Consider the following 15,475-nt stretch of genomic DNA (forward strand, 5'->3'; position numbering starts at 1 on the left):
GACAATTAACGTGGTTTTATTTTAAAGTAATAAAAGCTTTTTTTTTTTTTAATGCTGGTTTCTGCATCTTATTTGAATTCAAAATTCCCATCCAAAAGTAGCTGGACATGCATCACATGCCAAAAAAAATAAAAAAAAAAAATCAATCATCTTTTTTTAATATAGTAGAACACAGAAATGAAGCCTGAATGTATGTCAGATATGCCATAAAGCCACTTAAATGCTCGATGTAACATCCTGATCAGCAGACCCGAGCACTAAATCTAGGGCACAGGCTACACTTAGCTGAAAAGAGATACCTCCTAATGGGTCTTAACCAGGGAGAATGAGCATTTCTCTGGGGAAAATTATTTTAAAAGTGCAAATGCAAAGAGCACATGTGAAACGAGATTAAAGCCAGTGATTTACATCATGATTAAAACCCGGGCTTGAAACCAAGCCATCCTGTGAGTGATTCACAGGCACCAGCACAAGGCAGTGGGATGAACGCTACCGAATCCCTCAGGTGCTTTAGGAAAATCCCATCCTTTGTCCTAGGGTTCAGCTAAACCGAGCCAAATTAGCCTGCCGTATAGAGTTACTGCCACGAGCACGCCTGTTAGCTGGAGCCATCTCACCAGCTCCCACCACAGAGCGAGGAAGGGCTGTGCCTGCCCCAGGAGCTACAGGGTTAGCTGGGAGCCACATTTGCAGCACAACTGCTGCTCAGCAGCTGCCCGGGGGCACCCCAACACCCAACCCCACTGGAACCCTGCTCTGTGCGGAGGGCGACCCGCTGAGTACAGCTCCTGGCCCCCAGGGTTGGTCTGCTGCCTCCCCTCTCCTGGATGGATCCTTAGGATCACCACTCAGGGTTTCCAGAAGTGACTCTTTTGGTTTTCCCCATTAAAACCATCTGGGCTGCTCCTGCCAGTGGGCAAGGCTGTGCCGGGCCAGCTCCAGCGGCAGGGAGCTGGGCACGAGCAGGAGCAGGAGGAAACTGCCATGAGTCACTTCCTACACTGCTCTCAAAAGCCCCTGGCTGGCTGGCAAGCCATCCCTTGCATCCTCTGCAAACACCTCCTGTCCCAGACAAGTCCTCAAAAAGGCCAAAGCTCCCCCTTCAGCTCCCCTCCCAGCTCCCTGCACAGCAGAAGTTGCTGAGATCGATTCCACTAACAAAGCAATTCCATTAATTAGGGAGGGGAAGGGAGGGGGTCGTAAAGGATCAGGTCTCCCTTTAGTTACCATAAACACTTAAACATTACATTACCGAGTCCCCAGTGGCCACAAGCAATCCCTTTGGATGGGTTTTATCGGAGGCACTGACATTAGCCGTCTGCTCCCTCTCTTCCCTGGGGAACGGCCACTCGAGCTAATTGCCTGTGCTGGCAGCCAGCGCCTCCACCGCGGGGCCTGAAGCGAAAGGGAGGGCAGGACGGGGCCGGGACGGGGCCTCCCCACGGCGCTCACCTGTACTGGTGGATATCCTCGAAGGACTTGGTGTTGTTAATGGCGAAGACGCAGAGGAATCCCTCCCCCGTCCTCATGTACTGGTCTCGCATGGCGCTGTACTCCTCCTGCCCTGCTGTGTCCAAGATGTCCAGCAGACAGGTCTCTCCGTCAATGACCACTTGCTTTCTGTAGGAATCCTGCCAGGGGACGGAGAGAAAGTGTTAAGGGAGGGCACGCAAGGGGAGGTTGGCTCCTGCCACCCCTCGGCATCAGCACTGACTGTTTTCCTAACTTTATTTAGGCCTGGCTAGTCCCTGCCACCTCTACTCCAGGTGGTGAGTCCCATGCAGAAAGGGGAAACACACACGCAGAGGCTCCTGGCAGCCAGGCTTTCCTTCCAGCAGCTGGGATATTCGGGGCTGGGAGGTGTTTAACCCGGCCGGCCATCCAGCACCCCTGACACGGATCAGGTGCCAGAGGCAATCGCCACCAATGAGGCTGTGAAGCGATGGCAAACCTGCTGGTGTCGTGCAAACGTGAAAAAATAAATAAAGGAGGCCGCCAGGAGGGTGTTTCCCACAGCCAGCCCCTGCCCAAAGGGGCTCTGGGGAAGGTAAGGAGCACCCAGGCCCTTTGAAGTTGTGCGCTTGCCCTGAGGAGGAGACGATTACAACTTATCGCACGTGGGAGAAGCCCTGGGAATCACCACGAGCGTTCTCCCAGGGTCTCCCTCCGAAGGTTTGATTTTCAACACGGGCTCCTCGGAAGCACCGCTCCCTCCTTCCACACCTCCCCGTCACGGGGATCCTGCTGGGGCAGCCCGGGGGTGTCTCTGCCAGCCCTGCCCCGCGCCCAGCACAGTTGTCTCGACTCTCGGCCACAGGAGGAGGCCAAAAAGCGGGACAAACACGCAGGTGGGGGGCTGTGACAGCGTCATGACACAGCTCTGCCTTCTGCAGCCGCTTGTGGCGGCTACGGTTTCGGCTTAAAACTACTTCAAGCGTCTGCTGCTCTTCCAGCGACCACAACAATGTTATCAGATGAGCTCTGCCCCTGAAAAATAGGCCTGCAGACAAAGAGCAGACACAGCAAAGGTCACCGGCGGGACCGGCAGCGGTGCGGAAAGGGAACGAGGCCAGCACGGACTCCACCCTTCTGCTCGCTACGACAGCAGCGGCGGCTACCGGGCCTAAGGAGGCCTCGCTTCACCCCGCAGGCAGGGCCACGGCATCGGGCCCGCAGTCTTCACGGCGGCTCCTCCCGAAAAGCAGAGGGTGGCCGAGGCAGGTCCCGTGAGCTGGGACCACGCTTCCCGTGGCTGTTATCCCCGTCCTTTGCTTCCATCTGTGCAGGGAACCTGGGCAGCGCTAGGATCGGGGAGCTCAAAGTGCCGCTGTCATTAGGCTGTCTGTAATTAAACACCATCTCCGCTCCCATTTACAGCCTCCTCGGAGCAGGGGGGCACTGGGGAGGGCAGACGGTGCGTGTTTGGCTGCTCTCACACACGTCCTCCAGAGCTCCCTCCCAGCCCGGCGCCCTGGCTTGCAGCCAGAGGACGAGTCCCTCAGTGCATGACATTAACAGCAGGCAACATCCCACAGCACCCCATCCCATACAGCACCCCATCCCATACAGCACCCCATTCCATACAGCACCCCATCCCACACAGCATGGCCCCTCTGTACAGCGTGGATGCTGACACCCCGCAGCTCCCCATCCTCGGCCCCTGATGTCTTACCCCATCTTCTTGCACAACAGCCAGGGGCTGGGCTGCCCAGCTGGAACAAGAAGTGCCGGCTGACAGAAATAAACCCCGCTGTCCCCGCTGGACAGCGAGCAGCAGCTCTGGGCTCTGACCTGGGATCCCAGACAGATTCTCCTCCAGCAGCTGCAAGGACCAAATTAAGTGATCCCGGCTCTCCAGCGACGTTCACACACAAGCCAGAAATTGCAGGCACTTGGGAGAGGACACTTGGGGCTGCCTGCAGGAGCAGGGACACAGCTGGGACATCACCAGTGCTGACCCCGCTGTCCCCATGGCTGCAGCGCAGCAGAAGGACCCAACCAAGCTGGGTGCCCAGCCCCCGTGTGTGTTAAACGCTACAGTCAGGACACAACCTGAGGCTAAGGACTGCTAGAAGCTGCGAGGCAAACGGGAGGGTTTCTCAACACAGCCTGGCTTTTTGCTCCATTCCCACTCGCGCTGTGGGATGCTGCCAGCAGCAGACCCGGGAGGACCGGAGACCACAGAGGAAGGCAGGGCTGGCCACCTCCCACCCTCCTGTGGAGGGGTCTGGCCCCTGGAGGCCAGCACCATAAATCCACGGCAGGAGGGAGCACCAAAACCTGAAATCGCCTGCAGCAGTCACAGGCAGGAAAATAAAACAGCTCTCTGGCCTGCGCAGAAGTTGGAGATGGAGAAGAAGGCAACGGGGTCTGTATGCAAGGTGCAGCACTGAGACTCTGGAGCCCTAAATTAAATTCCAGGCTCTGCTACGGACCTTCTAGGTGACCTTGGCCAAATGATGTAATAGCATGTGTTATTAAGTGCTTTTTCTCCTTCCCATCTGTAGGATAAAACCATGTCTGCCTTTATACCGAGCCCTGTCTTTCTTGTTTGTTTAAGTTGTGAGCTCTTCAGGGTGGGGACTGCACATACAACACCTACCAGAATAGCTTTCTGACCTCAGCTGGGACCTTTTAGGCTCTGTGATAATAATAATAACAACTGCGGTAACCACAGCTGTATTTAGACACATCTGGTGGAGAATCCTCCAGGACTGCAGACAGGGAGGTTATTGTCTGAGAGGCGTGACCGAGCTGTGATTTGCATTCCCAGGGTGGACTTACTCCTCCTGCCAGCAGCGGCACCACGAGCACGGTCCTGCCCAAACCTCCCCCAGCCCGAGGTGTAAATCATACGGCGGGTGATCAGCATCTCGCGAGCAGGGGGGACGCAGTGAAAACAGCTGGAGAAGGGGCTGGGTTTAAAAGGTTAAAAAATAATAATAATAATTGTTGTTTACACTTGAAATGCAGAAAAGTGGATTTTGAGTACTGAACCTCTCCTGCACAGGTACTTGGCTGCCCCTCAGGTGGGGTACTGAGCCTGACAGACCAGGCTCGACAGACAGCTCCCTGCTGACTCCAGACGAGTACATCCATCTTTTGGACATTCATCTTTTGCTCCCCGTGATGGAGAACGAGCAGCACTGGGCCTTGCAGCACACCCCATCTCTCCGCCTCCCAGTGGAGGATGAACTCACTGGGCTCTGAAGGAGGACAGGAGGACAAAAGCCCAGAGCCCAGCGCACAAGACAGAGGAGTGCCCCGTTTTGTCTCTCCCTGGGCTGTTTCACGGAGCCTGCAAGCTGCAGAAAAGAACCGCAGTGTCATTTTTCCTACTGCAGAGCAGATCTATAACCATGTATTAGGCAGCCCGAAGACAGTCCCTGAGCTCCCTGCTCTGTGGAGTTGTGGGGAATCTCTCAAAATATAAAAAAAATAATCATCAGTCTTCAGCTCTGCTTGGGCTCTTGACCCCACACTGCTTCGCCTGCCTCACCCAAACTGCAGGACGAGCTCTGACAAAAGCCATTTCATCAGAAAAATCTCCAAATGTCCTGCATGGGAAGTCAGTATCTTCACTTTGATTTCACAGAAGGAGAAATGGAAGCACAGGCACAAAATGGCCCGTCGGTCCCAAACCTTTAACCCCTCCCTAGGCAGCGGCAAGGAGGAGTTCTGTGCTGCCTCTCCTGGCTCTGCCTGCTCCTGCTGCATCCCTCGCTGCCTCTCTCCAGCAGACGCTGCTGTCCTTCCTCAGGAGGCACACATCGGTCACCGTGACCTCCAAATGCACAGGCAGCAGCTGAGAAGGGCTTTACAAAGCAGAGGACTGTCCCTGCTCGAGTTCAGACTCGAGCCCAAGCTGATCACATGGGGTTTGCAGCAAAGAGCACTAGGAAAAGACGCAGGCGGTGCCGCTTACCTCTATCGTGGGGTCATACTCATCGACGAAATGGTTCTGGATGAGCTGTATCGTCAGCGCGCTCTTCCCCACGCCACCAGCTCCCACCACCACCAGCTTGTACTCGGTCATCTTCCAGCTGACCCCAGCTCAGGACCTCCAGGAGCACCCCGACCTGCAAGGAGAGACACGGCCACCATGTCAGGAGAGCAGTGGGCACAGATGGGAGGCTGGGAAATGCAGAGAGGCTGGGGATGTGTGTGGTTTTCACGGGGATTTGCAGTAGCCACCAAATTCTCACTGCATGGTGTTCTCCAGCACTGCCCTGGCCTCTCCTCCCAAGCTCACAGACATGCCACCCTGCTAAACACGGCCAGAAATGGGGAAAATGTGGGATGTCCCAAGGGTCAAGGACTTTTTTCATTCTCCCCATCCATCCAGCACTCCAACTACCCTGGAAATTTGGCCAGAAAAAAATGCCATTTGTTTTGTTCTGTCACACCGTGCCGTGCCTCCGGGATCCACTGCCTTTTATGATCCCATTCCCTGGGGTCTCAGACACGAGATGACCTCACCTACAACACGAGGCTTGGTCTACGGTTACAGCGAGGAACTGCAGCATCCAGAGCTCTTTAACCTAATACCCTCCCCGCGTAATGAAGGCTACTTTAAAACGGGGAAAGAAATCAATCAAAGCCAACACAAAAACATGCCCAGCGCCTCACCCTTGGTGCTCTGCAATCCTTCAGCCTGACAGGCCGCATGCAAACTTGCGAGTGGTGCGAGGTGAGGGAATATAGAGGATGGAGTAAGGGAATATAGAAGGCTGGCAGAGACCACAGGGGAGAAGGATGCTACCAGGGAAAGCACTAATTGGGAAGGCTCGTTACAGCCGGTTCCAAATCGGGCTGCGATGCGGACTTGCCATCACCCTTCGGCGGGGGAAAATTCCCCCCTCCCTTAAATTCCTGCTCCCCTCCTGCTGAGAAAGAGGAACTTCAGCTCGGCGCTTACGGCAGGAAGATTACAAAACCCCGAAGGTTTAAATAGCAATCTCGCCGGGCTGCAAGCCCTGCCGGCTGAGAGCCACCCCAGGGCAGGCATCGCCGCATGCATGGCCCCTCCGCTCGCTTGGCATCCCGCAGGCAGAGCTCGCACACCACCAGCCCGCTGCTCCCAGGGGCCAGGGCTGCTCCTGGTAGCCCGGTGTTTGCCATCCAGCCACTGGCAGAAGCTGCCACCTCCCCTGTGAAGACGAGGGAGGGTGTTTTTGGTGCTAAGGCTGGTACCCGGTGTACCAGCAGCGGCCACCCTGCGCCCAGCCCCTGTCCGCATCTGCTGGATTTGCTAACGCAGCAGAGATCTCCTCTAAAGTAGGCCAGAACTTTCTGACTTCAATCCCCATCTGATTGCAACCTTAAACCACTCAGACAGCTCAATCACCCGCCCGGGCTGGGAGCAGCCAGAGCCAGCCACCTCTCTCTCTCCAGAGCCCTTTTCTTAGCTGCTGGCTCAGCAGCAGGAAGACAAACAAAGAGCGCGTCCTTCTCAGCACTCAGCATCTCGGGGAAAAGGGAATGGCTGCAAAAGAGCAAGCACAACCACGATGCAAAGCAGGACCTCTGGTGACAGTGGCTTTCCCAAAACCTTTCCTGGTGTGAGAATTTCCAGCGGAGGAAAAACAAGAGTTTGCGTTTCTCAGCAGCTCGTGCAGAGGCCAGACAGAGCTGACCCAAAAGAAAACACAAAAGCACAGCTTCCCAGTCCTGCACCACGCGGGAACAGCACTCTGGAAGGCTGAGCTGGGTCACTGCCCGGTGTTTTCCCCACCAAACCAAACTTATCACCTCCGCAGCACCCAGCATCCTTCCTGAGAGCTGGATTCCCAGCAAGCCATGCAGGGCAGCGGGACCAAGAGCTGAGCAAGACGCCAAGGAGATGGGAGCCGTTCAGGAGCGCACCGCCTGGGAAAAGGGCTGGGATCTCAGTGCCAAGCCAAGGGCCCTAGCGTGGAGCTGGAGCTGCTGCTGCATTTCCTGACCTCGTGGATTTTCTCCCGGAGAGAGAGGGCTCCTGGCTCCCATTCAAGCTGTCTAGGAAAGCCCAGCCGAGCGCTTCCGCCTGGCAGCAGCAGCTGCTCCCAACCCGCTAGCCCCCGAGCCCTCCCCCGTGGATTTCACGTTTCCACGACGAAAGTTTTACAAACGCTGCTCACTGCTGAACGCTTACACCCCACCTGTCAACCGGGAGCACGTTTTAATGCACCCAAAAACAGTTCCACCTCTGCAGGTATCTTTGAATAGGTCTCATCCTGAGAACTGAGGAACCTTTCGGCCACAAATGCCGCAGCGTTTGGATTTAGTTCCCTTTGGCAAAGATTCCTAGCAGGCAGAGCAGCCCCAAGTCCTCTACAGCACACGGCTCATCTCAGCCTGTCACCAGCAGCCCACCATGCCTGCAGTTCGGGAATCCTGCCTGATGACAAGGCAAACCCTGCTGCCCGCACCCCTCCACCTGCTCACACACAACACTGCCAGCAGCGTCCCAAAGCACAGCCTCCGAAGGGCCTGATGAACCCCTCCAGGAGCACAAAATGCCCCCTCTCGTTTTCACTCGAGGGTCAAAATGCTGACGTTCTCGGTGGCCTGCCCATCCTGAAAGAGGTTAGGGAGAGCAGGCTGGCAGGCTGCTGCTCTGTGTGAATCACAGCCCATCCGATGCTTCATTTTCACTTACTTGCTTTTTTTTTTTTTTTTTTTTTACATTAACTAAGAAGTGAGCTACAAATCTAACACAGTGTGCTTGGCTGCTGGCTTCGTACCTGCAAACTCAGGCGATGCAGCCTGCAAGATGAAAAGAGAGAGGGGTGCCAGAGGTGTAAGGAAAGTTGCAAATCATGGCCCTGCTTTGGAGAAGCAGCCTGGACATAATGAATGTCTTGCATTAGAAAAAAAAAAAAAAAAAAAAAAGAAAGCAGTCTAAGAGAAACAGAATGACTTCTTCCATCCTCTGCAAGCTCTTTAAGACCTGAAGGAACAGGCAGCCTGTCCCAAGAGACTGAGCACAAAAATATTGCTCCAGAGGAGAAAAGGGATAAGGAATGACATCACGTAGGAGGCTCAAAGCACAGGCAGATGTTCAAGAGGATGCAGGAAACCTTGGAGGAAGAAGAGCAGAAAGCTGCAGGCAGGTTCAAGTCAGAGGCAAGCCTGAAAGAGAGGGATTGTCTCTGCAGCACACTCGTAAGCCCCAGCACCAAGGTGCAAGCCATGGCTTTGCACGAGGTCTTCAACAGGCACAGGCAGGTCCTGGCTCTGGACACAGCTTTAGTTAGAGCACCTCTGGCAACACATCGCCTCTGCCAGAGACTGCCTGACCACAAAGTTGTTAAATCCCTGCTCTTTTTCGCTTGCCGTCATGCCACCAGGCAGTGTAGGGCCTCCAGCCCTTGGTGCTCTCCTAGAAGACAGGCGGGTGGCAGGAGGTGGTACTCGAATGTCTGGTCATTGCACGGGCCAGCAGAGATGGGAGGAGAGAGGAAAGCAGGATGGGACCATCCCCACCAGCACTGCCGACAGCTTGCTGATCTCTGGTTTCTCTCTGTTCATGTTGCACCTTGTCTGGTAGTTAATAAAAGCTGTACAGTTACCTGCTGCTGGCACTAAGCTGGTCTGACCACGCTGCTCTTGCTCACCCACTCCTAAATTTAATAAAGTTCTTTCTCACCAGCTCCCTCTATAAGAAAAGCACCTGGTAGTCACAGCGATGCCGAGTAGTTTTATTAACATACCAGAAACCAGCAAACAATCTCTATAAATCAGTAACACAACCAACAAACCAGCTATCCAAGAGCTTTCTCTCTGAACTGATACTCAAGAACGGAGTCATGCCCTAGATGATACAAAATACAAAATATTGGGTATAATCAAAATGATTATACTCAACATAAAGACCAGCAAGCCCCTTATCTCAGGAGCCTATAAACCACAGCCTGACCCCAAGGAACAGCCAGTGCAGCACTTGCCATCAGCTGATCACCAACGTTTCTCCTCTTGGCCTGAGTGTGAGCACAGACAACTTCCTCAATTCCTCAATTTCTCATTACACTTGCACTCACCAGTGAAGGGGAACTTCCAGCAGCGCAAAATGGCCCCAAGATCAAACTGAGTGTGCCTGGGCTGCTCACACCCACATCTCCAGAAGCTCTGCGAGGTGCCGTAACGTCCTTGCAGTTCACAGTGGGACCTTCACCTCCACCACCACCGCTTCTCCCTGAGAGCGACCAGCCCGTCCCACTGGGGTGTCTGCTGGAGAAGCACACTTCCAAGCTAACCGTGGCTTATCTACAGAGATAACACGTGCTGCTCTGCACGTCACTCGCTGCTGCTCCACGGAGAGGAGTGAGGAAATGGGCTCCTCTGCTTTCCCCTCCGGCCCACGGCGCAGCCAGGCAGGTGCTTATGGAGAGAGGGACAGGTACCCAGGGAAGTTAAAAACACAGCCCACGTTGCAGGTAACAACTAAACCCATTAAAATCCTGGCCTCTGAGCCACCTCCTGACCTGGTACCAGGTTGTAATGCCTTGGGGTTGGTCACGGGGGTTGGACAGGCAGGGCTGGTCACGCACACCATCCTCCTCCTCATCCCACGGACCAGCAAAGCCAGGCAAAGAAGCCATCGCCAGTAGCAAAGGCAGAAACTAAATTGAGGCAACTTCCCATCCACGGCCTTAGCAGGAGGTGAAAAGCTCCACATGAAGGTTTTGGATGGGAAAGCCGCTGGTTGCCTGCTGGGTCTTTGTGTCTGGCTGCCAGAGCTGACAGCTCCCCGCGGAGCAGCGCTTCCCTGCGCAGGGATGCTCGGAGAGGCAGAGTAAAGCAAGGGGGAAAGCCCAAACCGCCCTCCGGTTATCCTCGTGAACTCACAACTGTGCCATCAGCACGGGGAGGGGGCAGGGACAGGCAGGGACAGGATGCCCCGACGCACAGACGAGGCGGGGTAACAGGAGAGAAGAGAGCAGCCGACACCGAAACAGGCTGGGGCAGCGACCAGAGGCACTCACCAACCCAGGGCCACATTTAACACTCTGCAGGGGTCACAGGCAGCATTTTGCAGCTGAGATATGCTTTTTTTTTTTTTTTTTTTTTTTTTTTTGAGTTGACAGAGAGTGACTAACACCGTGTATCAGGGAAAAAAGCGCCCCGTCCCCAAGAACTGTGTTCTCCCTCCATGATTTCCGTTCTCCTCTCCTTCCCCACCCTGCCCCGTGCCTCCGAAGCAACTGCTGACAGGGAAAAAACAAAAAGCTGGTTTCAGGAAACACATCTAAGCCATTTTCATTTAGAAAAAAAAATTTGCAATGGAAATAGGGTCTGGCTGTTGGGCTTCCTGCTTGCTTTAAAGCCTAACGTATGTGAATAACATAAGGAAATAAATGGGTGAGGAAATAAGGTCTGTGCAACTGGGAAGCTCTGAGAATTGTCTCAATAATGTTTTGAATTCTTTAATTTTTAACATTTCATGGAAAAGAGCCTTTAAAAAGGTCAATTTTGGGAGCAAAATGCTATTGGAAGAGTATCAGTAAGCTTTGGTCCCTGGGAACAAAACGGTGCAAGCAGCACACACCCCGTCTCGCCGGAGCTACTGCAGCAGCAAGATGCAGACAGGGAGCCGGGTTTGGGGAGTGGAAGGAAAGGAACAGAGCCTGTTGGTCAGCAGCAGGAAATGAGATGAAAACATCTTGAAACAGCAGGAACCCCGGATCCTCACAACCCCACAGTGGCACCCAGCTTCGGCAGCACACTGGTACAGGGCGGCAGCTCCCGGCAGGTTCACCCTGGAGCAAAAGCAAGGCTCCAGCATCCCCGTGTTGGTGCAGCCGAAGCCCAGCCTCCCCGCGCTGCTTCCCCCTGCTCCTCGCCCAGCGTCTGGCTATTTTCAGCCCAGGGGATTTCCTGGGCCTGGCACAGCTTGCGTTCAGCAACCCTCAACAGCTCTCTTTCCCAAGGACTCCTCCAGCCTCCCCTGAACCTACGTACGCTCCTGCCACCCACTCTGTCCTATAGCAAGGAGCTCCACGGGTCTGCTCCCCACAGGGGGACAAAGCAGCCCACGTGTTGGAGCCTAACTCATCTCTGCCCGCGTCCCCAGCCAGCCCCTAGGTCTTGTACTAGAAGGGGAACAGCAGGGTGGATCCCCACCCACCCTCTCACACGGGGTACCCCCGGCTGCTAATCACATCCTCCAAGGCGTTATCTTTTCCAGGGAAACGTGGCACAGCCTTTTTCCCCCCCATTTTTCGAAACACGGGGCAGAGTAGCACATTTGTGACGGCCTCAGCTCTGCAGGCGGTGGCGGGTGAGGGAGCACGGGGACGGCCCGAGGAAGGAAGGAGAGCGAGTTCCCTGCCTTGCCCTCCCCGTGGGACATTGATAAAAACCTCCTCACGCTCCGTTCAAAGCCAGAGCTCAAAGGAACAGCTTGAGTGACCCCACGGAGCCAAAATCAGATATTTCTAGAGTGTCTCCTTTATTAGTGAGCCATTTCATTTCCGTGATCAAATATAATGATCATCCCTCCGCACTCATTTAGCCCTTGCAGAGCTTTTGCAGGCACAAAAAAAAACGCACTTTTTTTTTTGCAGAAAAGCAAGTGCCTGTGCATCTTGGGGAGCCAACAAGAAGCGGGCAGCTGGGGAAGGAGATAAAGGGAAGCAGGCAGGCACCTGCTGCTGAGACAGACCCCTTTCTGCCCCCGTTCCCCCGGGGCACGTTATGAGCACAGTGACACAAAGCTGTCCCGGCCGTGCTGCGCTGCTCATGGGCATGAATATGCATCAGGCGTTATGCAGCAGCTAGTTCGGGGCACGCCGCTGATTTACAGGCTGAGCAGGACAGCTAAACAAATCCCTTCCTCACCCTGCAAACCGCCCAGGGTGAATCGTTCTGCAACAATAACGCTCTCCCTGACGGGTGCCTGGGAAAGGGGGGCCCAGGGAGGGAAGAGAAGGAGCTGACCTCGCTCAGCTCATCACAGAAGAAAAGTGAGGTGAGGATTTGCGCAGACACACCTCGGCCAGAGCAAGCACTTCTCACAGGACGAACTTCTCAGCAAGACACGGCTCAGGAGGATGACTGCCAGGGCCCAGCAGCAAGGTGGGTGCATCCTGCAGGCAGTATCAAGCAACAGTCACAGGAGGAGAGAGGTCTAAAGGCACGAGAGACAAGTCTGGATCAGGAGCCTGTTTGTTAAGTTTGGGTCCTGGATTACTCAAGCCTCACTTTGCTGCTCACGGTAAATTAGCCACAAGAGGACTTACTTTCTGTGATGCTCACATTCCCTCCCTCTGCAGCAGCCTGGATTTAAAAAAAAATTAAAAAAAAAAAAAAAATCAGAGCACTGTTGCTGTGGGTGCATTATTTAAATGAATCACTGTCACGGCACAGATCTGCTGCAAATAAGACTTACACGTCCCGATACTGGAAAGAGAGGATTCTCCCTCTTTTGGCTGAGGAGTGACAGATGAACAGCCAAGGCGCAGGGACTCCATCCTGCCTGCCGTGCAGCTGCACCCATCCCACCCCGAGAACTCAGAGCCCAGCAATCAAGCACATAACTCCCCTCGCAATGAGGAACCCGCCGCAATTAAGTGACTCGGTCACGGTCACACAGGAAACTTATGGTAAAGCTGGGGATTTCTGCTCCCTCAAGTTCAAGCCTTTGCCACAAGACCATGCTTCCCGTCCGCAGCTGAGCGTGCAGGGGACAGGATCACCATGCCAGCTCCATCACCTCCAGCATCTGCGGGCAGAACTGCACCATCAGCAGAAGCTGGGGGGGTGGTTTCCTTCCAGAATTTCCTCAGGAGCCTGCAGCAACGACGACGTGCAGGATTTGGGCAGGCTCACAGCCAGCTTCCAAAGGCACATTAAGGTTGAAAAGAAACCACAGAAAAGCGAGGCACCAGACCTGCAAGAGATGTGGCTCCACCTAAACGCAGAAGTTAACTGAAGCTTGACAAGCTGATTAACAAGTAAATAAAGCCTCCAAGAGCAGCAGAGCAGCTGAGGTTCCCCTGATAAGTCCTAAAGGTTAGGCACCGAGGTCTTCTTGAGATCCCTGAGAATATTCTCCCTGTTTTGAAACCTGGTGCTGCGTAACTGGTCCCTGGATCCTGGTCTGTGGTGGAGGCAAGGAGGTGGTCCGGATCCAGCCATCTCACTGCACTTCACGTGGCCGTCACACCCCAGGGACCCTGCCCTGCCTCTCGGACTCGACCATGTGCTGGCTCCACGCAGAGCAACTGTCCAGGGAGAAAAAGGCAACGCGGGGCTCTGACGAGCACCGGATCAGCACAAAAGCACTGGCAAGCACTCCCTCCGGTCACACCAGCCAGATTTCCCAGTTATCTGAAAGATAACCTGAGCTTCCAGAACGACAACTCGCTGGGCAAAACTGAGTCAGGTTGCTTACGAAGTAAAAGGACGCAAAGCCGAGCAGTCCATTTTTGAAGAAAAAGGACAAAAATAAGGGAGTTTGGATGCAGGCTCTGAACTGGGGGCAGAAAGAAGAAAACGTGCAAGTCTCCAGAGAGAAAAAGGCAACCAGGGACCAGCACCTGCCCGCAGGGTGGCAAAGAGGAGCAGCTGGTGCCATTCCAGCAGGTACCTGGCGATCAAACACAGCTGGTGCTTACAGAACACAGCAACAGCATTTCACCTCCTTCAGTATCTGCTTTCTGCTGCAGGTACGCCACGAAAGAGACCGTGCAAAGTACTGCCCAAACGTCCGCAGTGTGAGCCTGAGAAGTCACAGCTTGGGGAGAGCAAAACCGAGCAACATGAGCCCACAGGTACTCATCTAGCTGAAACATCCTTTAATGTCCTTTTTCTTTTCCCCTCAGGCACGTCAATATGCCTCCATCATAGATCAACCTTGAAGGGCAAACTCCCCCAGCCCCGCAGCAGCAAGAAACGTTGATGTGCATCACATCGCAGGATGGAGCCAAGAGCATGCAGCTGGACAGGGGCAAGAGGGGGCTAGAGGAGGAAAAGCTGCTAAACAAAAAGAAAGGGGACAGGAAAGTTGTTTGGTGATATTAACGCTGAGGATAAAACATTCGGCACAAGCCTGATGTTATTTGTATTAGTAAAAAAGTAAGTATGAAGCCAAAGGGCTAAAGCACCAGTCTAAACAGGCACTGTCAGCTTTCACGTGCACAAAAATAGGCACGCTTTCTTTCCCTGTATTGTTATTTCCTGTATAGGCAATCACAGTGCTTAAAATGTATATATATATTATTTTTTTTAAAGAGGGACTTTTGAGCTTTGAACTGTGCTACACTTCCCAGGATAAACAGAGTAAAGAAGCAGCATTCAGCCTGGCTCCCAGTTCAGCTCCTTAGGACAGTAGAAGCAATGCCTGGGCATGGAAGATGTCATAGAGGATTCTCAAGTAGCCCCAAAATTGTCTTTTCCTCTTTCCAGTGGAAATCAACCCTAAGTATGAGACCCAGAGCAGGGTCTTGTCCTACTGGGTATTCTCCAAACAAGAAAGAGGGTTCCTACACCTCCCCTCAGACTTTCTGATCCTGCTGCAGGAGCTCAGCTCTACAATGCTGAGGATGCACACACTGCAGATACGTTCCAAAAAGAAATGCAGCAGCGTTTATTGAATTTATTCTTGGACTTGATAAGGCTCATGGAAACGGTTCTGTTTGGTCTCAGAAAAGAAGAACCACAAAAGGCAAATTCAGAACTTCAAAACTTCACCCGACAGCCCTGAGCCACTATGTGTGTCTAGTATGGAAAAGGTGTGAGATTTTTAATTTTCCAGAAGAAGCGAGAAGCCAGCCCAAGCTAAGAGTCACAACCAAACTCCTGAGTGTCCAACCTGATATTTGACCTTGGAGGATCAGTTTAAGGGAAAGGCAGAAAGTATCATCAATGAAGCCATTAAAGCCAAACCAGTCAACATTGGCTTAAGGCTTCATGTAATCTTTATTTTCAACCTTAGCACATATGGAGCATTTAACCCTCTCAGCATCTCGAGACAGGAACAAGGCAGAGTGAC

At 53.7% G+C, this 15,475-nt stretch overlaps 1 protein-coding gene across 1 annotated transcript in view; it reads right to left on the minus strand.

Moving 5' to 3' along the window:
* The window catches only part of HRAS (HRas proto-oncogene, GTPase), a 35,641-nt gene that overhangs the window by 4,923 nt on the left and 15,243 nt on the right, over nucleotides 1–15,475 (minus strand). Inside the window, exons 2-3 of the mRNA XM_032188940.1 lie at nucleotides 5,426–5,579; nucleotides 1,453–1,631 (exon numbers count right to left, since the gene is read on the minus strand). Of these exons, the coding sequence (XP_032044831.1) occupies nucleotides 1,453–1,631; nucleotides 5,426–5,536 (290 nt within the window). The 5' untranslated portion in view covers nucleotides 5,537–5,579. The remainder of the gene's footprint in view (nucleotides 1–1,452; nucleotides 1,632–5,425; nucleotides 5,580–15,475) is intronic.

This window comes from Aythya fuligula, chromosome 5 (assembly GCF_009819795.1).
Source record: "Aythya fuligula isolate bAytFul2 chromosome 5, bAytFul2.pri, whole genome shotgun sequence".
Taxonomy (NCBI): domain Eukaryota; kingdom Metazoa; phylum Chordata; class Aves; order Anseriformes; family Anatidae; genus Aythya; species Aythya fuligula.